The sequence below is a fragment of the Zalophus californianus genome, chromosome 4 (assembly GCF_009762305.2).
Source record: "Zalophus californianus isolate mZalCal1 chromosome 4, mZalCal1.pri.v2, whole genome shotgun sequence".
Taxonomy (NCBI): Eukaryota; Metazoa; Chordata; class Mammalia; order Carnivora; family Otariidae; genus Zalophus; species Zalophus californianus.
The window spans coordinates 71,131,670-71,159,324 of record NC_045598.1 but is presented as its reverse complement, the minus strand read 5'-3'; the positions used below and the strand labels follow the sequence as shown (position 1 = coordinate 71,159,324).

Here is a 27,655-nt window from a genome sequence, read left to right as displayed (position 1 = left end):
ATTAACTGGGCTTTCAGTGGTGTCTGCTAATGAATATGTGTTCTTATCTCTCCAACCCCCCTTCTCTCATTCTCCAGAGTGTCTGTTTAATATTTTCTCACTCCTCAAATCTCACTTTACCCGCGTCACTCCTAGTAGATGACCCTGCCTCCTAACTTCATGGAGGAGATAGAAGCCATCAGAGAGGAACCTCCTCTACGTGTCACCCAACCTGCCGACAGGCCTTCTTTGGCATACATCCTTTCCACTTTTCCACTGCCTTTTCTGTAAGAGTGTAGAAATTATCTTCTTCACATTTTGGATTCGTTTTAATTCCTTCATGTGTTCTCAGGAGTCTCTTCTTCTTTCCTCTTTGGGGATTTTGCTCAACTTATTCCTCTCTCTTGGACCTTGAAAGCCATTTTAATATCTTCTTTATATTAGCATTTAAATGTTCAAGTCTCTTTCATCTTAAAAAAAAAAAAAATCCCTGCTTTGATCCTGCTTCTCCCCTTCCCACTCATCTGTGGTTATCACCTTCTCTCAAAGCCAGATTTCTGGAGCAGATTTCCTATCTTTCTTTCTTTTTCTCTATTTCTTTAACATCCATTTACTTCCTAACCAAATGCAACCTGACTTCTGTGTCCTTTATTCCCCTGAAGCTGTGCTTACCAAGGTAGCTGACTTCTTTGTCTGGTGGACATTTTTTGATCCTTGATGTAAATTATCTCATGTTTCTTATACCTAGTTACAAAAACCGCAACCTTAGAATCACAACAGGAATTTGTTAAAAATACAAGGACATGAGCCCTGACCCCTGGGGATTATGATTTAGTAGGGCTGGTATGGGGCTCTGGAATGTATTTTTTTTTTTTTTAAGTTCTTCAGGTTATTTCAGTGTGCAGCCCAGTTTGAGAAACACTGTGCTCCGTAGTATTTAACATGGTTCTTATCTAACCTTATTATTGGCTATCAGTTGATACCGCAAACCCTTTCTTGAAACATTCTTTTCTTGACTTCCTTGGCGGCGTACTCGCCAGCCTCCCCTTAGCCCATCCGCACCTCTTACCACCCGTACTTCTTTAGTCCCCTTTGGAAAGTCCTCTTCCTGAAAACCCCTTAAAGGCTGGTGTTCTTCAGGGCCTTCTCACATCATTTGCTTCCCTGATCATCTCAGCTATTCCTAAGCTCTGTTATCATCTTTAAGCATTTTTAAGTTGATCATTCTCAGGGCCTCCAGCCATCTCTTTCCTGAGCCTCGGATGTTTATATCCAGCAACCTTGAATGTCCCATAGATACTTTATGCTGAATATATTCAAAATGAAACTCCTTTCTATCCCCTATTCACCCCTTTTTAAAGTATAGCACTGCTATCCACCTAGATGCTCAAGCTCCAAACCTAGGAAACATCCTTACCCCTCCTTTCCCCTCGAAATCACAAGTGCATTTTTGATTTAGTGATCTTGTTTTGAGAGTTTATCCTATAGACATATCTGCATACATACAAGTAATAATGTGCAAGGCTATTCATTGTAGCATGTTTTGGAATAACAAAAGATTAGAAACAACCCAAGTATTCCATCTGTAGTGACTGCCTAGATAAAATTCTGGAACATCCATACTTTGGAATACTGTGATGTACCCCACTTTTAAAAATCTTATGGCATAGCAGGAAGATGTGATTCCAGTTTATTCAAACAGATATTTTGATCCAGCCTTCTCTTTGGATACAACACCCAAAATCTACAAAGCAATGTAAGGAAGAATACTCTGTTTCTCATCAGTAAATAAGCAAACAAGACAAAACAAGGTCTACTCTCTTAGCAACTTCTAAATATACAATACAGTATTATTAATTATAGTCACCATGCTGTACATGGCCATTGTATTCTTTAACTTTCAAAAGTCTAGAAAATCAAGATTCATGTAATTGGAATAATTTATAATTAATATTAGTGTGCCTTGTTTTCTCAACTTTTGTTTCACATGTATTTAAGGAGGGCCAGAATCAATAGAGTATATGTACCATGAATTGCTTACTTTATGAATAACAAACCTAATATGTATGATCATTGGAAATTATGTGTGTGCATTTTTAGCATGCTTTCAAAACAAGAAGTCAATTACTGAGGCAATTTATAAGATTAAAAAATGCTAGTGTTTTGTTCTAATAGGTCTTTGTTGTTGTTTTTATTATCTTCAGGATATTAAAGGTTGGCTATAACAATACTTTAAAAAAATTCACAGTTTTTAAATTTTGTTCTGAAGACCAATTGCTATCTCTCTGTTTTTGTTTTCAAAAGGCGTTCTTAAGGACTATCTAAGAGAACTTCCTTCTCCCCTGATAACAAAGCAGCTTTATGAGGCTGTATTAGACGCAATGGCAAAAAATCCTTTGAAAATGTCATCAAGAGGATGTGAGAATGACCCGAGTGACTCTAAGGACACTGTTGACCTGCTTGATTGTCTTCCTGATGTTGAGAAGGTAAACATATGTGGTATACCTTTTTCCCTAAAAGCCGGCTAATGAATATATACTTAGCTCCAGAGCTACAAATAATTTTACAGGTATTTCGTATTTGTGGCACTACGAGTTTAAGCTCTGCCTTTACTAAAGTCTCCTTAAACAGCATACATTTAAAAACTGCTTCTTAAACAGAATAAATCTAGATAAGAATTTTATCTTTTCTGTGTATAATTTTAGTTTAGGCACAGGTACTTCCCGTACATTTTTTTAAAAGTATGATTATCTTATTATTAAAATAGTACATGTTTATTATAGAAAAATTGGGAAGATATAAAAAAGAATGGAAAATTGCAATTATCAATATCCAAAGGCAACAATTAACATATTAGTTTATTTCCTTTTAGTATTTAAAAAATATGGTAACTGTTTCAGTGTATGTGCCTTAGCCTCAAGACTTAAGCAACCCTCACCACCACCATTTCTTTCCTTCTTGCTTCTTTCCATTTGCCGCCTCCTCACAGTCTAAATCTTGAGATCAGTATCTTCAGGCATGCCTGCAGAGCAGATAGTAGGATAGCTGGGTCTGCAGAACAGTCTTAGCCTAACTAGCTGTTGTTCCTTAGAACAAAAGGGAGAATAAGGGTGATAGGGCCGGGCTTGTCCAGATGAGACCAACTTTACCTATATTTTTTATCATGTGACGGTAGAAAGGGCATATATAGAAATTTTTTAAAAAACATTTTATCTATTTGAGAGAGAGAGGGAGAGAGCACAAGGTGGGGAAGGGGCAGAGGGAGAGAGAGAAGCAGACTCCCTGCTTAGCAGGGAGCCAAACTTGGGGCTTGAGCCTGGGACCCTGGGATCACGACCTCAGCCGAAGGCAGACGCTTAACCGACTGAGCCACCCAGGCGCCCGAACATATAGAAATGTTAAGCCCCAGAACTTCATTCGCCAGTTTACTATAGTCTTCTGAACATCCTGTGCTCACTCCAATTAGATTAGCAATTACTACTCCTTTGGGTGGGAAGAGGGGAACAGCTACGAAGAGTAGGCAGCAGCAGAAGGGTGGGGTGAAGGGATAGAGATATTCTTTCTTTGATAGAAGGTAAAATTGTGTCATTTTACTTATCAGTGAAGAAATGAGTATCCAGGTATTTAAACACTTATCCAAATTATGTAGCTTTTTATGAGTGTTGTAGTCTGTTATCTGAATTTAGGCCTTTCAGGCCCTAAAGCTCATACAATTGGCGTCCTTTCTAAAAAGGCTTCATAATATTCCATTGAGTGAACTTGACATAATTTGTCACTATTCTCTTTTGTGTAATATTTAGGTTTTGAACCTATTTGTATATATTTGTATGCAGAGATTTCTTTTCAGTTAGAATTACGTATTTAGAATAAAATCTCAGAGTGGAATTGTTGATTTAAATGATGTAAACATTTAAAGGTTCTTAATACATTTTCATGTTACTTTTCAAGAAGGACACAACAATTACATTTTTTAGCTCATCTTACATTGTAGACGAAAAAATATTTTTTTATTTTAAGTTGTATTTCTTGGCTTGCAATTGAGATTAAACCTAAGGTATTTAATCGGAGGTGTGTGGGGGGGGGTTCACAGCACAATATGCTGAAACTAGCCTTAAGATGTCAATGAATGTAGGGTCCCAGTTATGTTAGGAAAATGCATAGTGAATGGAGAAAAGGGACAGATACTTATTATTTACATTGTTTTTATGATTCATATATTTGATTTTTTTATTTCAAAATATCAATTATAGTCTCTGGCTTTCCTTCTCTCTTCATTCCTTTCTTTCACAGCCAAACATTGAAGGAATGTTTATTTCGGCTGTCCTTACTTCTTCACCACACTTGACTACTCAACACATGGTAATCTGGCTTCCCACCCCGCCTCTCTAGACTTGTTTTTGCCAAGGTTTCTAATGACCTTCTGATCACTGAATCCAGTTGTCACTTTTGGCTCTAGAAATATGTCACTTTGATTTTTTTCAATTTTTAGAATTACAGTTTTATTTGTCATTCATTTCTTTAATTATAAAGAAGAAATTATATACTCATTTTATTTGTTAAATGATCATATGCCAGTACTTCAGAAACATTTTTTTCCATAATTGCTTGAACCTAAGTAACCTTCTACTTCTTGAGCAAACTCCCCTTATTAGTTCCTTCAAGTATTAAAAAGTATTCTTTTTCAACAAATTTTTCTGTTATTTCTAGCCATACTTTTCATCATTTGTCTACTTGAAGTATTTATTAGTTAAGTGCATTGGCCTTTTTCCTAATCTGAATCATGAAAGACTGGGTCATGTTTGAAATTGTTAGCTTCCTAGATTTAAGGATGGCAGTCCCCTATTTATGACTACAGGATTTATCTGTGCTTAAAGATGAACACTCTTACTTACCATCACAGCCTTTGCGGTTGTCATTTTAGAGGAGGAAAGAGAGGAAAATGTTGATGTATATTTTCACAGGGACTCCAGTTTTATTAATTTATAATTAATATTTTATATATAATTAATTAATTTATAAAAAATTTGCAATGCATTCATGAGCCTTTTATAAAGAGTATATATTTTAACCATTTAATGGATCAAATTATGTCATCGGAACCTAAGGGTCCTATGTAATGTTTTTATAAGAAAATATGTTTCAAAGTTCCAAATATCCAACTTAGAACCAAATCTTTGAAACAACTTTTTAAAAAGTGACAGGATGCCTCTCTGTATTTTCTGCTATAAATTGTGTCCTTGAATTTGCCCCTGTGTATAACTCTATTAAGTGAAATTTAATTTAATTTAATTTAGGCAACCCTAAAGATGTTGCTGGATCATTTGAAATTGGTGGCTTCTTATCATGAAGTGAATAAGATGACTTGCCAGAATTTGGCCGTGTGCTTTGGACCAGTATTATTAAGTCAGAGGCAAGAGACTTCCACCCATAACAACAGAGTCTTTACTGATTCAGAGGAACTTGCAAGTGCTTTGGATTTTAAAAAACATATTGAAGTTCTTCATTACTTACTTCAACTCTGGCCAGGTAAATGATTCTATGGAAATATTTTTCTCTTTCAATGATAGGGTGTTTGAATTAGCTAATCATTAAATATGCCCATATATGATTCAAGAAAATCTTTTCTAGATTTTGCTTTTTCAAAGAGTTATGAATTGATACCTTTAAATTTCTCCATTTAAATTTTTTGCTTTTGCTGATAATATTGTAGACATATAAATCAATGTACCCATTTTGGTCAGATCTGGATTTGTATCCTGGTTGTGTTACTTATTAGCAGTCTGATCTTGGGCAAGTTCTTTAACATCTTAGAGCCTCAATATCATCTTTTATCGTATGGATTTAATAATATGTTTATAGAATTTATAGGAGAATTAAATAAAAAGTTTATGTTTGTAAGGTGCTCAGCACAGCTCTTGTCACTTAATAGGTAATCTGTAAATACTAATTTCTTTACCCTTCTCATTTTTAGTTCAAATGGTATGAAGTAGAATTCATTTTTCGCCTTCATTCAGTTCTTCTTCCTGACATCTTTACTGTATTCATGGTTGTTCTTCAAATTATCCAGGCTTAACTTGACAATCATCTTTGATCTTTCCATCTTACTTATCTATCGCTTGTTCCAGTCAATAACAAAAAGCTGACAGTTATTTTCCTAATATCTCTCTTACATAGTTTCAGAGCTAAAAGGAATATCTATTTAACTAGATGTTCTATATAGGATGCTGTATTTAAGTTTCAAAATTTTCTTATCCTGTAGTAACTCCCATTCCCCTTCCCCACCCTGCATAATACCAAACATGAAAATACTTAGGGGCTTTGTGTAGCACAGAGTGGTAAAAGTGCTTGGGCCCTGGAGTCAGTCTTGGATTTGGATCCGGATTGTGGCCCAGGCACATATTTAATTCCCCTAAGCCTCAGTATGCTTCTCTATAAATAGTGCCTACCTCAGGGTTGTTGTGAAAATTCTGTAGACAAAGCATCTAAGGCATTGAGCAAAGTGTTTTGCATAAAGTTAGCTCTTTGTTACTCTTTTAAGGATACATATGAGGATAGACCAAAGTACAAAGAAATGCTTGATTTAGTCTTTTAAAATACATCTAATTAATTATAGAAAGTGAATAAAAAAATTTCAACTTTTAAATTTATAAAGTTAAAATTTTTGCTTTCTTTCAAACACAGGCTTAAAAACCATTTCCAATTTATATTTTAATTGAATTGGTATATATTATTAATTATTTAAAAATCCTGAATCAAGACGCTCTGATAATTGGTTTGATTTCTGCATTTGGTACCCAACATAAGGGAGCTCTCAGGTTAAAGTTTTAAATGTGTGTCTCCTATAGTTTTTCCTACAACTGCTTTAATTCTCATAAGCATCAGGAATTGGGAAAGGAACCATCTTAATCATGCTAATCACAAATGAAAACTTGCTTACCCGGAGTTTAGTATCAGTACCTGATTTCTTTATTATTAATTCTGTATCAGAGGTTAATGTTATTTAAAAATAACTGCCCCAGAGGACCTGAATAGACATTTTTCCAAAGAAGACATCCAGATGGCCAACAGACACATGAAAAGATGCTCACCATCACAGATCATCAGGGAAATACAAATCAAAATCACAGTGATAGATCACTTCATACCTGTCAGAATGACTAATACTAAAAAGATAAGAAATAACAAGCATTGGTGAGGATGTGGGAAAAAGAGAAGCCTTGTGCAGTGTTGGTGGGAATGTAAACGGTGTAGCCACTATGGAAAACAGTATGGAGGATCCTCAAAAAACTAGAAATAGCATACAATCCAGTAATTCTACTGTGGGGTACTTACCCAAAGAAAATGAACACACGAATTTGAAAAGATATATGCACCCCTGTGCTTATTGCAGCTTTATAGTAGCCAAGATGTAGAAGCAGCCTAAGTGCCCATCAGTAGATGAAAGGATAAAGAAGATGTGAAACACACACACACACACACACACACACACACACTATGGAATATTACTCAGCTATTTAAAAAAAGGAGATCTTGCCATTCACAACAACATGGATGGACCAAGAGGTTATCATGTCAAGTGAAGTAAGTCAAAGACAAATACCATATAATTTTACTTACATATGGAAGCTAAAAAACCAAACGAACCAAAACAAAAGCTGGAAATACACTCATAAGTACAAGAGAACAAACTGGTGGTTGCCAGAGAGGAGGTGGGTGGAGGGAGGAGTGAAATAGGTTGAGAGGACTAAGAGATACAGACTTCCAGTTATCGAATCAAATCAAGTCCAGGAGGTAAAAAGGACAGCATAGGGAACATAGTCAACATTGTTGTAATAATGTTGGTGACAGAGGGTCCCTACGCCTATTGTGGTGAGCACTGTGTAATGTGGAGCGTTGTTGATTCACTCTGTTTACACCTCAAAGTGATCCAGCCATATGTCAGCTGTACTTCAATTAAAAAAAAAAAAGAAAGAAAGAAAAAACCTGCCCCCTTTTCTAATAACCTGTATTTTTCTTTAGGTATAGTACCTCAGATAAAGGGCAGAAAGATAGGGAAAATAAATACCAGTTAATTTGGCCCTCTAAATCATTTGCTTTTGGATTCAAGGAAAGGCAGACATCAAGCAGAAGCAGTGCGGTTACCATGCCTGAGAAAATTGGTAGTGATACGGAGAACGGGCCATAGCATATGAACTTGGGTGAATGCTCGTCTCTGTGCATCAGGTAGAAGGGTTTGACCCTCCTTGCTGTATGCATATCTTACTTATTTTTCTTTTTGTGGAATTTCCCCTACTCCGGAGGTAAAAAGACTTGGTTCCCACCCTTCCCGCCACCACCTTCTTTTTTTACTTTAATTTTTGTATTATTATTTGTTTGTTTTTTAATTTGGGGCAATGATAAAATTTGCTTTAAGGCTTTCCATTTGAAAAATCGTATCTGCAAAGTGATCAGTTAGAATCCTAGCTTATTGGAACTGGAAGGTAAAAATCATCCTGCCGGTGGCATTTCAGATTGTCCTCTGCCAAGCCCTAAGGTTCTTTGGAAGCAGCTTTGGAGCCAGATTGGCAACGGGTGAGGGAACAAAATGTCAACACACTTCCCTTTTGATCAAAATAGTCTTCTTTTCATCTTTTTTATGTATTGGATTTTTTCAAAATTGTTGCTTTTTAAAAATGGTTTTTGCTGTTTTTAAGAAGAATATTGAAATTTACTTTCTCTTTACAGATGGGGAAATAGCTTTAGAGAGAGTGTAACTCCTAGACCAGCTGTTTGCTGTATCACATTTTCTATGATGAGTAAATTTGGGGCAGGTTTTTTGGGGAAAAGCTATAATTTTTTTCTTATTTCTTTTTGTTTCATTTTTCTCACTAGACTAAGCCTATGAGGTCAGGGATAATATTTTGCTTACCTATGCCCCCAAGTTCTAAGACAGTGCTTGGCATTAACTAGGCACTTGATATATTCTGTAAATAAGGCAATGATACTATATATAAAAGGCTAATAAAGTGGTGATTAAAATATAAATCTATCGGTAGAACAAGATAAGAAAATTAAGTTTCTTAGTACGAACATTACATTTTGAAACATTTCAACAAACAGATTGCATTTTAAATTTTATTCTGTTGGAGTTGGCCAGTCATAGTGCTGGGAAAACCAGAACTTTCCCTTTTGGGGTTAAAATTAGCCATTTTCTCTGCATTTTTTATAGGAAACAAGTCCACCATCAGTAGTTTAAAAGTCAGTGAAGTTGATTTTTCACAAATTGAATTTTTAGTCGAAAAGATATAAAATTCTATAATTGCTTTCTTAAATATTTTCCAAGAAAATATACAAAATCATGTTTGAATAGGGATTTAGTTAAACAACTTTAAGTAATTGGCAACAAAATAAATCTGGGTTTTGCAGGTGAATGTCAGGACACAACAAGATAAGCTCAACCCACAGTCAGAAATGTTTTACTTTGGGGTGCCTGGCTGGCTCAGTTGGTAAAACATGCAACTCTTGCGGTTATGAGTTTAACCGTGTTGCCAAGCATAGAGCTTACTTAAAAAAAAAAAAAAAAGTTTTACTTGGACCACAACCAGATGATTTCAAAGTTAGCAAAGTCCTGTAATGAAAACAGTCATTACACTTAAGCATTAAAAATAGGAATAGCACAGAAAATGAGGGAGAAAGGCAAGGAGACTTAGTAGGTATTAGCAGGTAGAGCAGAAAAAAGGAATTTGATAATTAAACAGTGGAAAAAATTCAGATATTCATTCTCGTAATTGCATCGATTAATGGCATGGGACATTCTATATTAATATTGCTATTAAAGACCAATTTAAAGTAACTACCAGACCTTTATTTTCCAGAAAATTTTTGACCAAGAGATTTTAGCTGTTCATAATTATATATACTGACCATAATAAAAATACAGACAAATGGAAATGTTAAAAACATACCTATATATAGTTATCAAGTATTTTAATAAAATCTAAGTAAAAAAAATTATGTGATCTGAAAAGTGTTGTTAAGATCATTGTAAGTCTGGAAAACTAGAACTATATACATGTTTGTATTACTTTTTAATTATCTTATTTTCTACAGTAGGAAACAAGCATTCATTATATGCTGGAGTGTGAAAAGTGGGTGTGTTACTACTGATAATATATTCACACTGATAATATGTATCGTAGTGAAAGAAAGTATAAATGGAGAGTCATTTATTAATGGAGACTAAACAGGCAGAAAGAGAAAGGTATTATGGACAGTTTTTAAAAGCTATGCCTCAACATTTAAGTCCATTTTTATATACAGAAGGAACCTTAGACAAATGTTTTGTCCAATATTCACAAAAAAGGTAAGCAGTAAAGCCTTGGTTTGTCATGATGTGTATATCATAGTAATCTGTATGGCCAGCACAATGTATACTCTTAGAAGAAATGAATATTAATATGAAGAATGTTACTTGAGATTATTAGATACCTAACCAGAATGGGAAAATAAAATATCTGTACTGTTTTCAGGCAATAAATGAAGACTATTAGTAGCTAATGCTGTGTAATCAAACTCAGGTAACAAGTGGTCAAGTCTAGTATTTGTGCATTTTATCAAAGTGAAATTTGGGCTGCTTAGTAAAAAAAAATTATGACACTGCTGCTAATAGAATTGCAAAAAACGCACAAAGGTTAGAGTGAGCACTTTAGATGCCTTTGCCTCATTTAGACGTTTGCAGAAGAAGGAACTTTTGGTTTTGTTTTGTTTGTACACCAACATGCCTTGCCTGCTTTTTTACTGTAGCTTTTAATTTAGAAGAAGCTACCAGCTTAGCTACTCTTTGAATTATAGCTAGATAATAATTAACTTGCACCGAAAGTTAATCAACATCAGAAATTTGTTTGGGGATGTTATGATATGGCATGAATTAGCACCATTGAACATTCTACTAGCTTCTGTCCCTAATCTTGATTATTTCTGGTGATAGAAAAAAGTAATTATGGAATGCTTTATTTTTTAATAGTGTGCATGTTTTTGTTTTAATGCATGTTTGTAGTTGATTATTAAACGTCTTATCTTTGCTCTGTTTTTTTAAGGCCAGTTGGATGGCTATGACTAAGCAAATTTATTGTTTGTTTCTAGTGCAACGTTTAACTGTCAAAGAATCAACAGACAACTTGTTTCCAGAGCAGAATTCTTCTCTAAATTATTTGAGGAGGAAGAAAGAACGACCTTGCATGTTAAATTTGAGTGGTACTGATTCATCAAGAATACTTAGACCAAGGCAAACCAGATTAGACAGCCCAGTTAGCAATCGTTATGCAGGAGACTGGAGCAGTTGTGGAGAAAACTACTTTTTAAAGACAAAAGAAAATTTTAATGATGTAGATTATGATGATGTCCCCTCAGAAGATAGAGAAAATGGAGAAAATTGTAGCAAAATGTATGGACCAGATATAATGATTGAACAGCCAGTACCCATGTCCAAAGACTACACATTTCAGACATACTTGACAATGCAGACAATTGAGTCTACAGTGGATCGAAAAGTCAATCTTAAAGACCTACAGGAAAGCATTGATACTTTGATTGGAAATCTGGAGCGTGAACTCAACAAAAACAAGCTTAATATGAGTGTTTGAGATTGAGAGTTTTAATTTGCTTTTTTGTAATGTTTTAAATTTCAAATCAGTCTTTCTCACTTTCTTATACCGCTCACAGTGATGGTTTTATTTTTTTACTCTTGAAAATTCCATTAATTTCTAGTAAGTTCATGTGATTCAATTAAAAACACTATTCATTAAGTTTTTACTTATCTTCATTAGAAAATTTTTCTTGGGGCAAAGATAACTTGGACTTGTGGATCTTTTAACAAGTATGGCCCATTCTATGGAGATAACTTTTAAATGCACTTATAAGGTTCAGATAAGTTATTAGCCCCTCATGGTTTTTGTACATTACAGGTACTGCTCTTTTGGAGCTGGAACAGATGTTTCTTACAGAGGAACGTGGCAGCTGCTCTGTCTGGTTTGCAGTGTGAGTCCACATACTCCGCAACATCATTTGATCATATTTCATTTGCAATGCAAATGCTGCTATAAAAAACCTTTTTATAAATAAAGTAAAATTATACAGATATTAATGTATTCTGTATTAACATTCAGTAATTATTTAAGCTTATAAAAATTAAATATTTTTATAATCCTGAAAATGTGTCTATTTATAAGTGCATATATGGATAGATATTAGAATGGGGGAGGCATTGGCTGCAGAATCACATGTATCTTTAAAGCATATATGTCGTGAGGCCAAAATTATTAGCTTAAAATGTCTTTTTCAGGGAAAGAACATTTAAGTTAAAGAAGTTCCATAGAAACACTTGAACAAAACACTAGAAGTGTCTGAAGAGAAATAATAGACTTTCTTTTTTTTGATTCACAGAAAGTCACAATATTCCTAGTGAGAAATCATCTTTTAAATTGAAATCCTCTAATTTCTTAAGGGATTAAGAGCCCAGATTTCTGCACTAGTGATTTACATTAAAAAAAAAAATCTTCACCTGTTCTATGCATTTTTATGTTCTCCTTTTTAAAACAAAGTAATTATACTTTAAAACGTATTTATTTGTAGTAGTACATTGATAACATTGACTTTATAATTACCCTCATTTGTTTCTAAAGAAATCTTGCCAACCTACTCCATGTTAGTGATTTTGAAAAATTAACTTATTTTGGCTAAGATAGTCAATCACAGCAGTGTTTGAAAAATGTAAATTTAGAAGACTTTTTTATTAAATTGGAATGTATTTTTTTAATTTTTATACCCACAGAACATGTAATTTTAAAATTAGAAAATTTGAATCAACAACTTAAAGATGTAGCAGCCATTAGAAAACGGAATTCTTGATGTTTTTCTAAATATTGAAGTATTTAACTATTTCTACGTAATATACATTGATACACAGAACACCTTGTTATTTAATTTGAAAACTCAGTTGTTAAACCAGATAAATAACTATTTTTATATGAAAATTTAATTTTTTAAAGCTTCGTATAACAATTCCGAAGAATACCAAAAGAATATGTGACAGGGATATATATTGAGTAAACAGTAAAAAGAAATGTGCTTTAAATGTTTTTTGTTTGGGGCACCTGGGTGGCTCAGTCGTTAAGCATCTGCCTTCGGCTCAGGTCATGATCCCAGGGTCCTGGGATCGAGCCCCGAGCATCGGGAAGCCTGCTTCTCCCTCTCCCACTCCCTCTGCTTGTATTTCCTCTCTCGCTGCGTTTCTCTCTGTCAAAATAAATAAAATCTTAAAAAAAAAGTTTTTGTTTGCTATATCATGTATATTGTATGAATTGAATAAGTTGTTCCAGAAACGTAAAAGTTTTATTAAAGTATTATAACCTTGGTGTCATGCTATAATTATCATAATGATTTTAAGGATTACTTATTTTAATGTCATTCTTTTAAACAAAAGTGTTAAGAGTATTGGACAATCGAATGTTATCCATAAATAGATGTAATGATATTTTTTGGTCCAGAATTGAATTATCTAGAATCTGAAATACTTTAAAGGCCAGAAGTATCTTGTTTTATAATTTTGGATGGAAATAGTTTAATCTCTGCCATCTTAAATAGAAAATACTAAACATCTGTGTTGTCTAAATCACTGAGTCCTAACTACAAATCTCTTTTATTGACTCTTCTGTATTTAGTAGTGCTCAGTAAGTTTATGCCTTTATTTTACATGACCTTTAACTTCAAACCTTTTTTGAGTTTTTATACCTGCTTCTTCTGCAATAGAAGACTGTCGGCTGTCATTCCCTTCTAAGTCTACCAGCCCCAGTATTTCTTAGGATTAAAAACAATTTTAATTTAGTGCATGTACCTGAATAAAGTTTCAAGCAATTCAGATGGATAGAGAATAAAAAGTGTGCCATTCACACCAGTCCCCCTTCTCAGAGATAACAGCTGCTTTTTATTCTTTGGGTAAGTACTACCTCCATCACTGGGTCCAGGTTCACTACTGCTATTTCTTGATTTGTCATTTAAGTATGAATGATAAGGAATGTCCATTCCTCCTCCCCATTTAATATTTTTAGTTGTTCTTTCAGTGTCCTTTATAACTCTTAGTAATCTTTGTTTCTTGATCCATCTGTTTTAAACAGTGTCTCTTGGCTCGCTACCATTGTGGAGATGACCAACACTATACTTCCCTTCAGCCCATTACTGCCCTTTACCTCTTAATTTCTCTAAGTTACACGATTAGTTGATATAATCAACATTAATAGATTATATTATTTGGGGGAACTATATCTGACTTGTCTTTTCCTTTATATGTTGATTCTAAAAACTACAAACCAATAACTAGCCATTATGCGCTGGATTATGCAAAAGCGTTTACAGGTTAGCCAGGTGGTTTTGTCTCCTACATATCCAATCTATGTCCTGAAGTCTATGCTGATTTAAGCAGAATATTCCAAGCTAAAGGTCAAATGGATTATTTTATTGTATAGCCATCAACTTCTCCAAATCATGCCTTGTGTTATTTGCTTCATAATTGGGTCATGCTTTTGCAGATTTTTATTTTCTTTTATCTTGCTATTGAATTATCAGATTTGTTCAGAGTGCTTTTAGCTCTCATCCTGGGATTCATGAAGTACATTCTTGCCTTTTTATTTCTTTGACAGGAGAAAAATATCTTCTTCAGTATAAGCCTGAGATCATCCTAAGCTTTTTAACTAACTTAATCAAAAGTGGACAATGTGGCTTTTTAGCTGTCATCCTGGGATATGTTTTCCTTGCACTCCTATATTCTGTTTTGTTTTATATCTCACCTTTCTAAAATATAGGGGTGTTTTTTGTTGTTTGCTGAAGTATATAAATAGTTCCCTCCACCACACACACCTCTTTCCATCCCTTGTACACCCCCCACACACACATCCCCCCACAAGAAGGGTGCTTGAGAGAGAAAGGTTTGAGTCCTTGCATTTCTGACAAGGCCTTTATTTTTTTCCCTGTATTTCATTTTGATTGGACCTGCAGTTCTAGATTCAAACTCATTTCCCTTCAGAACTGTGACGGTTTTTCTCTATTATCTTCTTGCATCCAGTTTTGCAGTAATCCAGGCAAGAAAGATAGTGGTTTGGACCAGGGAAGAAGCAATAGAGGTGGTGAGAACTGATTGTATTCTGGATATGTTTTGGAAGTAGGAGCCAAAAGAATCTGCCAGTGGACTGTGAGAGGAAGGGGTAAGGCCTGAGCAACTGAAGGATGGAGTTATCATCAAATGAGATTGAGGTGACTCCATTATATTTTTTTAAATGAGCTCCTTGTAGTGGAAGTTGCTATTATCAATGTAGTATTTATCAAAATACTTATAATGTGCTTTTAACTATAAGTATTAATGCTTCTGTACTTGGTAATGATGCCAGTAGTCACTGCAAGAATAAGGTGGGAAGACTTAAATAAAGCCAAGTTCACATCCTAACTCTCTGGAAAACTTCAGATTGTGTGGCTTTGAAACAGGTTGGGATAGTGGTATGGTTCCTGAAAAGAATGTTTCCAGACATAAGGACTTTAAGGCTTAGGATTTTATAATTTAAAGACACCAACTTTTAGGTACTTGGAAAGTGATCAAATTGTATTATGTTTAATAATAGCAAGTTTCTTTTTGAATCTTACAGACTTGAGGACTTTGGTATGAAGAAGAATGCTCTTTTCCCAGTCCAAGGCTCATTTTTAATTCAGTAAGGCTCATGTTTGATAAACATTGAAGTGCCAGAAATCAGAGTTCTTTTTTTTTTAAGATTTTTTAAAAAGATTTTATTTATTTGTTTGAGAGAGAGAATGAGAGATAGAAAGCACGAGAGGGAAGAGGGTCAGAGGGAGAAGCAGACTCCCTGCTAAGCAGGAAGCCCGATGTGGGACTCGATCCCGGGACTCCAGGATCATGACCTGAGCCGAAGGCAGTCGCTTAACCAACTGAGCCACCCAGGCGCCCAGAAATCAGAGTTCTTGGTTGCTGTCTGACTCAGCCAAAAACTGGTTAATTCAGGCAGAAATGGAATTCATTAAAAAATAATAATGATAATGTTTCAGAGGGAAGACATATAGGGTGCTGAAAACGTTTTATATCTTGATCTAGGTGGAAATTTCACAGGTATTTACATAACAAGTTCCATACTTAAGATTTTTGCTCTTTATATAAATCATACCTCAATTTTTTTTCTTTTTAATGAGAAAGCTGGAGAAATAGACTTGGAAAATAAGCAGAACTAAGGCTAGGTGATCAGAATGAGAGTAACCAAGGCTATGCCTGATTAGGGTACTGCCACCAAACACAGCTCATGCACACCACTGGAATTAGTTATAAAACCCCTGCTCCGCTGCATCATCCCTGATTCAGAGTCCTTGACAGAAGCATCATATTTTGCCCCAGCTTCCAGGTGTCAGGGAGCAATTAGCTAGAGTCCTTTCTCTGGAATTTACACGATGGTAAATTCTATGAATTTAAGAAGAGGCTTCGGATGCTAAGCATCCTGCCAGTGACAAATATTCACAACACTTCCCTAGTCTTCATCTCACCCTATTACCCCCAAACTGGAGTCTTTCTCTCATTCCCCCTTACCCAAGCTATCAAAGTTCTGACTACAATATATCCTGAAACAGTGTACATAGGTTTGTCACTACTTGCACTCTAGACCAAGCTACCATCATTGCAATCTCTTCCTGTTTCACCTCTTTGCTCTCACTCTCTTCTGTCCACACACACAATCCATTCTATCCACAGAAGCCAAAGTGATCTTCAAGAAAAATAAATCGTATCATTTCCTCAGGCTCTTGCTCCCTGTGCTCTAGCAACAAGGAGGACTTCATTCCCGTCCTAGGATCTCTGCACTTGCCATTTCCTCTATGTGGAATGCACCTCATCCAGACTTTCCTTGAGTAGCTATTTTTAGTCATTTCACTTCTGTGCTCAAATGCCACTTCAGAGGCTACCTCTGAAAACCCAATTAGTAACCTGCTTTGAAAATTGGGGGAGGAAAAGGGCGGAGATTTCTGTTTCTTCTAACAAGTACCAAATAGTGACTGTACTATTTGATTAAAAGATGGACATTTATAACTAGAAAATGTTTACATTTAAACCAAATTTAAGAAGAAAAACTGTAAGGGGCACCTGGGTGGCACAGCCGGTTTAGCCTCTAGCTCTTGGTTTCAGCTCAGATCCCCATCTCAGGGTTGTGGGATCAAGCCCCACCTTGGGCTGCACTCTCAGCTCAGAGTCTGCTTAAAACTCTGACACCTCCCCCCGCCCCCCGCTCTCTCTCCCTAAAATAAATAAATCTTTTTAAAAAAATGTAAAAAAGTATATCCACATCTTTATATATCTATTTCACTGCCATCTGCCTAGGAACTATAATATAGAAGATGTTCAGTTAATTTTTTTTAAAATTTTATTTATTTATTTGACAGAGAGAGACACAGCGAGAGAGGGAACACAAGCAGGGGCGGAGGGAGAGGGAGAAGCAGGCTTCCCGCTGAGCCAGGAGCTGGATGCAGGACTCGATGCCCAGGACCCTGGGATCATGATCTAAGCCGAAGGCAGACGCTTAACGACTGAGCCACCCAGGCACCCCTGCTCAGTTAATTATTAATAAATGAATGAATGTAAAGGTATTCTCAGAGAATGGTTATCTTTTTGTCAGGAAAAGACTAAGGACCAAGAGAAGCAATGTCTATCTAATTATTCAAATATTCACTCCTGGGGCACCTGGGTGGCTCAGTCGCTTAAGTGTCTGCCTTCGGCTCAGGTCTTGATCCCAGGGTCCTGGAATCGAGTTCCGCATCAGGCTCCCTGCTGGGTGGGGAGCCCGCTGCTCCCCATGTTTCCCCTGCTTGTGCTCTCTCTCTCTCTCTCTCTCTCTCTCACTGACAAATAGATAAAATCTTAAAAAAAAAAAAAAGATTTACTCCTGAGTAGTAATTCTTTGTAGTTAACAAAGTGTTCTCTCTTTCTCTCGTTTTTTTTTTTTTTTTAATGACTTGTGTTTCTTTTGGAACTAGAATGGCCTTGGGAATATTCTTGACTTAAAAAGTGAGTTCATAAATTTGGGGTATTTTTTTTCCGTAGAATAGCAATTGTTTCAGTGGAAAGAATTATTTAAATAATATGTGTATAAAAAGTGTCTCTCACCATAAGAAAGGAAGGTCTCTGGGGAGCTTTTGTTAAAATGCGGCATTTATTTCTTTGCAGAAATCATGAGCAAAAAATGTCCCGATTCATTTTAGTGTGCACTAATGAAAAACCTATTTTTCATTTTATTAAAAGAAAATATTTTCATAAAGTTGAATGAACCCTACAAGTAGAACTCCTATTAGAAAGAGTAGCAGAGACCACTTTGGGGAACAGGCACTACATTTAACATTTTTTAATCTTTCTCAATGTCAAGTGTTTGTTTTAAGCAAGGGAGAAAAATGCCTAGATATTGCCCCTGGGTTGGGGTTAAATTAATCCTTATCTCTTTGATAAGGCCCATGGCATGTTTTTAAGTCATTTGAGTTAATCTTTCTTTTTGTTGTTGTTGTTTTGCTTACTGGAGGTATTTATGAAGTGAAAACTTGGTGTTAGCCTCAACATTCTACATACTTCTTTGACTAAAAACTCCTCTAGGGAGAGTTTAAAATTCCAACTTTAAAAAATACAGTGAATATTAAATCAAGAAAAGGGAAAGTCTTGCATTCAAGACATTTTTGTGAAAGTTAGAGACAGCAAGCCTGCAGCTCACATTTTTTCATAGCTGCAGATATTGAACAGCGACCCCTTGTTCTTGACCTTTGTTCAAGAAAAGGGATGCAGTTTGCCAGCATTTGGGTCTCTTTTTTGACTAACTTTCCCCTGCAGCCATTGTAAAACTCACATTTTAACCTAAGGGCAAATTTGAATCATTAGGTAAGTGAAAATAGCTCCTCTAAACTGGTTGATAAGAAATGTCAGAGAATAAAGGGCCATCTGTCCAAGGTTATGAATCTATGTTTGATCTGTACTCAATGTCAAAACTCACCTGTAAAGTCAACTAAACTATATGTAAAAGAAGGCACGTTAGTATCTTTTTCCACTGACATTTCATTACGTTTTCAAATATAAAGAAAAGTTGAATATTATACAGTGAACACCCATGTATCTACCAGCTAGATTCTATAATTGTAAGCATTTTGTTATATTAGTTTGATATCCATCATTATCTGCCTTAATTTCTGGTACATTTTAAAGTAAGTCGCAGACTTCAGTACTTCATAGTAAGTGTCATTTTGGAAGTAAAAAAAAAAAGAATTGGAGATGCACTTTGTGCGATTATAATTAACTCCTAAAAGAGTCACAGAATATGTGAATTCACTACAAATACTAGATTTCATCACAGTTAGAAAGATCTAACATTGCTATTAATAGCCTCTAAAAAATAATGCATATTTTGGGTATCTTGTGATCCTTTCCACATAACTTTTAGCTTCCCAGACTTCTCTCATTCACAGATAACCTTCACGATTTCTACCATATTCAAATACCATGTGTAATATTGTTTACTTATTTTCTCTAAAAAATTTTATTTTCAATTAAATTTATTTTTAGAGTACAACTTTATATCACCACCATAAATGGAAAATTGGTATCATTTGTCATAAATAAGTTGACCATATTTTTTTTCTATACACAAAATAAATTCATAATGTATACCTTGGCATGCATACTAAGGGAAATACTGAGTTACATAGCTTCCATCCCTCCCCCTTTTCCTTTCACAAACATTGGGCACAAGGAAGGTCAAATCTGCATTGGAAGTTGGACACATAGATGATACCAGGCTGTTCTCTTTTTAAGGGACAAAAGCACCACATCCGGACTTGCCTGAATCTCACTTGAGCTGGCAATGGAGAGAGGAGGGTGAGAAAGGGTCTGTCTGCAGCCTGTCTGAGATTGTGTCCCAAGTGTGGCACATTCCTCATGAGCCCTGTGTTGTCAACCCCAGCTGCTCTGGAGTTACAGACTCCACACTGGCCAAAGCCCAACCTTTGCAGCCTGAGGTTTGGGGACCTCTCAGAACAAAGGCTCTGACCATATTTTTTCTTTTCTTTTTTTTTGTTACGTCATTAGTTTTTTTTTTTTTTATTGTGTTATGTTAATCACCATACATTACATCAAGTTTTTGATATAGTGTTCCATCTTTTTCATTTTGTTTCCCTTTATAGTTTTAACCCTCTCCTACCAAACCTATCTTCCTCCAAGTTCCCTCTATGTTAATGTAGGTGTGGTAGGAGACTAACAGCACAGCTATCTTTTCCTCCTAAAATTAGAACCAAGACCTAGGAGCCAGACATATGGAGATCAAAATACCAGATTTACTACTGATGAAGGTAAGCTGAAGAAAAGGGCTAGGGTCTATGGCCAAGTAGGCTTCTTCCTACATTCCCTGTGATCTGATCATTCCTACCCAGTCACTGGCACATTTAGTTAAAAACAGGCCTTTCCTGGCAGGGGTACAGCCTGTCAGCACTACAAAGAAGAAAAAAAAGTGCATACTACAGACAGGCTGGCTCTGTAGGTAAGAACACAGAAGCCTCCCAGGCAAGCACGCTCAAGTCTTGCTCAATTCACCAGTCAGATGAGTCAGTCTTTGTGACTTGGAGAACAGTTAAGTGAGGGAGTCAGAGAGAAGCTGGAAGTGATCCTCCCATATTCCTTCCTCTTGAGAAGTCAAGTTCCCTCTTTTTTATGGAAACATGAGAAGTACAGGATGTTATCCCCTAACAATTACCTCCTATTGCTTCCTCCTGTAGTGACTAAATGTCACAGGATGAACTTTGGTACCCTTCATCAAATGGAGCAGGAAATGGAAGTGTGTACTGGCAGCCAAAACCAACATGCAAAGATTTTCCAGGTAATTACTGCCATTGGGCATCCTGTTAACCAACAAAGTGGCCAAAATTGGGCATGTTCTTGCCTTTCTTGATAAAATATTTCCTCCTTTAGCCTCTGTGGTCATGTGCCAGTTCTGGTGCCTTGAGCCTCAGATACCCCAACCAATCTTGCCTTTTCCCACTGTGCCCCACAGAATCTGCCTCCTCCTCTGCCTATAAGTAAAACTTACCTTCCATTCGGTTCTGTATTCTCCACCTGGAAGTAGGCAGGCTCATCATCTGAGTAAAATGCTAGGGTGTTAATGACGGTAGGCTTTATTTATATATTTTAAAATAGGAGTTTATTAAACCTCATAAAGAATATGCATAAGAAAATATCAGAGGAACTCCTTTGGTTTCTCTCTGTTCTTTCTGTTAACTCTCTGCTCCCTGGATGGTGTTGTTACAGTTGCATGTCATGGTTGCTTCTCAAAGACAGTCAGCTTTTTTATTAGCCATCTGAACTTGCCACAACTGCTTACATCCTCAGCTACCACAGGATCACTTAAGCCATTATCAGCTATATCCTCAGTGCATTTACACAGGGCCTGAGTCTCAGTGGGATTGGACGTCTAGCAAATCACCGAGTGGAAATTTTACAAAAGTCAGAACTGCATATGTAAATTAGCATAAATATATATACGAAGGCCAAAACAACCTTGAAAAAAAAAGAATGACTATGGAAGACCAATACTATCTGATTTTAGGATGACTTTTAAAGTGACAGTCATCGAGACAGTATGGTATTAGTATCAGGATAGATATGGAACATAATAGAGTTCAGAAATAGGCCCTACATACATGGACAACTGACTTTTTAAAAAATTTATTATTGATGTATAATTGAAATGGAGTATTATCTTAGTTGCAGGTGTACAACATATTGGTTTGACAATTTTTTTTAAGATTTTATCTATTTATTTGTCAGAGAGAGAGAAAGAGCACAAGCAGGGGAAATGGGGAGTGGCAGGCAGAGGGAGAAGCAGACTCCCCACTGAGCAGGGAGCCCGATGTAGGGCTCGATCCCAGGACCCTGGGATCACGACCTGAGCCGAAGGCAGATGCTTAACCGACTGAGCCACCCAGGTGCCCCGATTCGACAAGTACTCAGTACTCACCACAGTAAGTATAGTCACCATCTGTCACCAATGTTATTACAATATTATTGACTATATTTCCTATGCTGTACTCTACATCTCCGTGATTTATTTATTTTATAACTAGAAGTTTGTACCTCTCCAACCCTGTCTTCTGTTGTGCGCATTCCTGCCCACCCACCTCACCTCTGGTAACTGCCAGTTTGTTCCCAGTATTTGAATCATTTATTTCTTAGTTTGTTGTGATTTTTTAGATTCCACATATAAGTGAAATCATATGATATTTGTCTTTCTCTGATGCACAACTGATTTTTGACAACAGCAATCCAGTGGGGAGAGGATAGTCTTTTCAATAAATAGTGCTGGAATAATTGGATATTTATATGCAAGCCCCCTCCCCCTGAAACCAAAAGAACACGTTGATCTATACCTTATACCATATGTAAAAATCAACTTGAAATGGATCACAGATCTAAATGTAAAACCGAAAAGTATAAAACTTCTAGAAGAAAACCTTGGTTATGCAAAGATGTCTTAGCTAAGTCAACAAAAACATAATCTATAAAAAAACAAATTGATTAATTGAACTTCATCAAAATTAAAATTTTTCTGCCCTTTGAAAGACACTGTTAAGAGAATGAGAAGATAAACCACAGACTGAAAGTAAATATTTGCATATATCTGGTAAAAGACTTATATCCAGAATATATAAAGAACTCTCAAATCTCAATAATTAAAAAAAAAACCTTCAAAGAATAATGAGCAAAATATGTAAATAAACACTTCATGAAAGAAGAAGTGGATAAAAAGTAAACACATGAAAGTAAGCTCAGCAGCATTAATCATCAGGAAAATGCTAATGAAAACTGCAATGAGATACCACTACACACTAATAAGAATGGCTAAATTTTAAAAGCTGACCATACTAGCAAGAATATGGAGGAAATAGAACTTTCATACACATTGGTGGGAAGGTAAAGTAGCACAACTACTTTGGAAATATTTGGCAATATATTAAAAAGTTGAACATATACACACCATATGAGTCAGACATTCTACTCCTATTTATCCAAGAAAAATGAAAACATATGCACATAAAACAACTTGCACGGAAATGATCATGGAAGAGTAATTTGGAATAACCCCAAACTGGAAACCATGAACCCAAATGTCTATCAAACAAATCGTGGTGTATCCATGCAATGAAATACTACTTAGCAATAAAAAATAATGAACCACCATTAATATACACAACAAAAATGGATCTCAAAAATGAAAGAATAGGACAAAAATAAGTACATACCATATGATTCCACTTATATAAAATTCTATAAAATGTAAGCTAATCTATAGTAATAGAGTTCTTAGTGAACTAATGTATGCTGGGGTGATGGTTACATGGCTAAATACATAATTAAAAATTAAGTTAGCTGCACACTTACAATTTGTATACTTCACTGTTTATAAGTAATAGTTCAGTAAAAAGGATAATAAATAAAGAAATGCATGTTTCCTGTAGTAATTCCAACAATGCAGAAGAGTATGTAGTTGAAAGCCCATTCTTCTATTCTCCTCTTGTCTTTTCCTCATCTCCTACTTAAATGCAATCCCACTCACCAGAGGTTTCCACTATTCATAGTTTGATATTTATTAAAGACCTTTTTCAAATTTTAAGATATGTAGCATTAATTTTCTTCTGTTTTCTACTATAATTATTTGAGTACATAGCTTATTGTCTTACTGGATTATATGTATTAAAAGCAGAAACTTATAGTATGTCTCTTTATAATTCTTAAACAAAGAAGGGATAGAAATAAATATGCTATTTTGAGGCAATTGCCATAGTTATGGATACATTACAGATAACTCACATTTACTGTGTTTCAGACACTGTACCAGGAGTTTTCTATGTTCTATTTCATTTAATCCTCACAAGAACAAAAAAAGGTGGTTTTCCCAGTTATCTACTGCTACATAACAAACCATACCAAAACTTAATGTCTTAAAATAATGATAGGATTTACTTTGCTCACTTGTTCACAAACCTTGTGAGTTTGGGCAGGTCTTGTTAGGGATTGATCATCTCGGCTACAATCAGCAAAGGCTTGGGTAGCTCGATAGCTCAGGCCTGGAATTATCTGAAGGCTTGTTCCTTCCACATATATGGTGGTTGGTGCTGGTTGCTGGCTGAAATCTTACTTGGGCTTGTCAACCAGAACACCTCTGTGTGCCCTGTCCATGTAGCCTGGGCCTCCTCACAACATGGTGGCTGGCTTCCCAGGGTGAGTTTTCAATGAGAGAGCCAGGTGGGATCTGTATCTGCATCACCCTTTATGATCTGGCCTCAGTGTCATTTCTGCTGCATTCTATGCTTTGAGGCAACCACAAAGTCACACTTCATTTCAAGGAGAGGGGAAATAGAGTCTTTCTCTTGATGGCGGTGTGGCAATGGTTTTGAAGAGCATGTGGGATGGGAAATACTGCTGTGGCCATTTTTTAAATAATTTTATTATTGTTATGTTAATCGCCATACATTACATCATTAGTTTTTGTGCTGTGGCCATTTTTGAGAATTTGTTGTGCCACAGCAGAAACTTGTCATGGTTAAATTACTAAAACCTGTAAGTGACCGAGTACTCAGAATTGTCTCTGACTCCAAAGCTCTGATTATGATCCAGATAGTTGTCTTACTTTGTGACTTTGAAAACTGTTAATATCACATTGTCAATTCCTGTTATGTCTCTAAGACAAATTCTTTTTTTTTTTTAAGATTATATTTATTTGAGAGAGAGAGAGCACGAGCAGGGTGAGAGGGGCAGAAGGAGAAGCAGATTCCCCACTGAGCAGGGAGCCCAACGCGGGACTCAACCTGGGCTTGACACGGGGCTCGAGGTGAGGCTCCATTCCAGGACCCTGAGATCATGACCTGAGCCAAAGGCAGATGCTTAACTGGTTGAGCCACCAGGCGCCCCTCTAAAACAAATTCTCATGAGCACTGTTCATTTCCGTAGGAGGACTGCATATGAATCATGTTTTAAATGTGTGTAGCTACTGTTGTACTGCATTAGATATTAATTCATTTTAGGGCATTTTAAAAATTCTTGGTAGCTTTTTACCCATGCAAAGGGAATAGCATTTTCCAGGAAGCAGAGGTGAGGGAGAGCATAGCAGGTGTGGAAAACAGCATGGACTGCACTGTCTGAAGGGGAAGCAGGTAAGCTGTACAAAATGGGCTCAAAAAGCACACAGGGCTGTGTCATAAGCAGGTGAAGAACTTAGACCCTGTCCTGAGTCCAACAAGGGCCACTGAAAGGTTTTAAGGAGGGAAGTGATGGGGTTCAGATTTGATTTTTAAATGATCACTTTGGCTTCAGTGTTGAGTATTCAAAAGCATGGGATTTGGCGTGATATGCCAACCCCAGTTCACCCACTTACTGAATAAGCTAGAATTAGCTTGGAATACAGTGTACTCTTTTCAACCTGGAGATAGAGGTATTTTCTAATATGAGAAAGTTGTTTTTTCTTATATCTTCAGCTATCACTTTTTAAATATTTCTAGTATCTTAGTGAATGTTCACAGATTTGAGTCCAGTTCCTGATTTCCAACTAACAGTTGTGCACATATGTTCTAATGAGACTGAGTATTTTCTAATCCACCTGATGGGCAAGGCTATGGAGTGGTGACAAATAAACCCTGATGTATACATGGTTTAATACAATAAAGGTTTATTTCCTGCCTGTCTGAAAGTCTGAAACAGGTTGAGAAACTTTATTTCATAAACATGTCATCTGAAACACCTAGCAGTTGGAGGATATCACAAGGTGAGTTAAAGCCAGGTCCGGAAGTGGCTTCTATCATTTCTACCCACATCCTGTTGGCTAGAATTCAATCACAGGCTCCTATCTAGCTGCCAAAGAGGCTGGAAAATGTAGGGGTGCACATAGATATTTGACAAGCATTGGTGGTTTCTGTCATCTCCTTCCTTGTCCAGATTTTCTGATACTCTCAGTCAACTGAAATTAAGATCCTCATAATGAACTGAAGTAAAATCTTTTTATTTCAAATTCTGTCTATAGTGTATTATTTCTGAGGACTAGATCTCTCTGGATACACAACCCCATTACCACGATGACCCGTACTTAGATTTTGTATAACTGGGAGTTCATTCTGGTTTTTTGTTAGATTTAGATCCATAGAATCTGGAAACTTCATTAAAAGAGGAAGATCAGTGTCAATTTTAATTGTTAATTTAGCTTGTTTACTAAGGTCAAAATAAAGCAGAAACTCACCATATTTTAGATTTGATTTAGTGTTGTTTTCTTTTTTTTAGAAAACTTTTTAAAGAGAATTACTCTTCTTAAAAATATAGCTTCAGGCTGGAAGAACTATCTTTAGTTGACAGGGAAGAATGTGAAATCCAGTATTTTACATCTTCTTTCCTTCTTCTCTTTAAGGAAAAAGAATAAAAACAGCCTAGAATATTACCTGTACAGGTGACTTAGAGAAATCTTATTTTCTGTCCTTTGAAGTTCAGAACATTGGCACGACTGTGGGGAAACACAACCTGAATTATTTACTATACTCACTGCATATATATTTTTAATGTCATATTTGTGAACAAGAGAGCATTTGGAAGCAATTACACTTAACTTTTTTTTTAACCATTTCCCTCAATACATTTTTGAGGTTGGTTTTTTCGTGTTTGGGATTCTACTTTGATGGTGTGCGGTTGTTTTTACATGGCCTGTAACCCTTAAATAGCTCATCAGCCATGGAAGGAGTAGATTCATCACACAGGGTTTAATTTGCCCTTCACTGAGATATTTAATTTCCGCCCCGGGAGCCTTGCTTAGTTACAGGGTATCTGACCTGGTGATGGCATCCTAGCAACGGGGTGGAAGATCGCCTACCCCAAGCAACGCTCGGGGGTAGAGGGCACAGGGAAATGTTAATCATTGACAGTCGTGGATTAGTGAAGCTGTGGACATGTACCCAGGCCACTGACCACCATCTACTAGAGTCAACTGCCGTTTCATCTGAAGTGCACCCAGATGATATGGTTATCTGAGGACCTGAAAATAGGCTCATTTAATTATGCAGCATTTCTGGTTGGGTAAAAAAGCAGTTTATAAAGCTGAATGATAATTAAATTTAACCTAAATAAATCAAGTATTATTAGAATGATTAATTTTTCGGGCGCCTGGGTGGCTCAGTTGGTTAAGCGACTGCCTTCAGCTCAGGTCATGATCCTGGAGTCCTGGGATCGAGTCCCACATCGGGCTTCCTGCTCAGCAGGGAGTCTGCTTCTCCCTCTGACCCTCTTCCCTCTCGTGCTCTCTATCTTTCATTCTCTCTCTCTCAAATAAATAAATAAAATCTTTAAAAAAAAAGAATGATTAATTTTCTAGGTAGCCATAGCATTTTAAGTTCTGCAAAAAATAAAGCTACTCTTTAAATTTTAAATGCTAGGTCCAACATATCTGGTCTCATATTAAAATGATCAAGGCTAATGTTAAACTAGGTGTGCAGAGCCACTGCTTAAGTCATATTTGAGAGAGACATTCGCATTATTGATAATAATAACAAAAATGTTAAAATCAGAGATAATTACATAGAACAAAGAGGAAACACTATGTTTTCT

At 36.1% G+C, this 27,655-nt stretch overlaps 1 protein-coding gene across 1 annotated transcript in view; it reads left to right on the top strand.

Annotated features, from left to right (window-relative positions):
- The window catches only part of SYDE2 (synapse defective Rho GTPase homolog 2), a 46,836-nt gene extending 33,245 nt beyond the window's left edge, over nucleotides 1-13,591 (top strand). The window contains 3 exon segments of the mRNA XM_027620193.2: nucleotides 2,284-2,465; nucleotides 5,274-5,505; nucleotides 11,101-13,591. Coding sequence (XP_027475994.2) covers nucleotides 2,284-2,465; nucleotides 5,274-5,505; nucleotides 11,101-11,600 — 914 coding nt within the window. The 3' untranslated portion in view covers nucleotides 11,601-13,591.
- The last annotated feature ends 14,064 nt before the right edge of the window (nucleotides 13,592-27,655 follow it).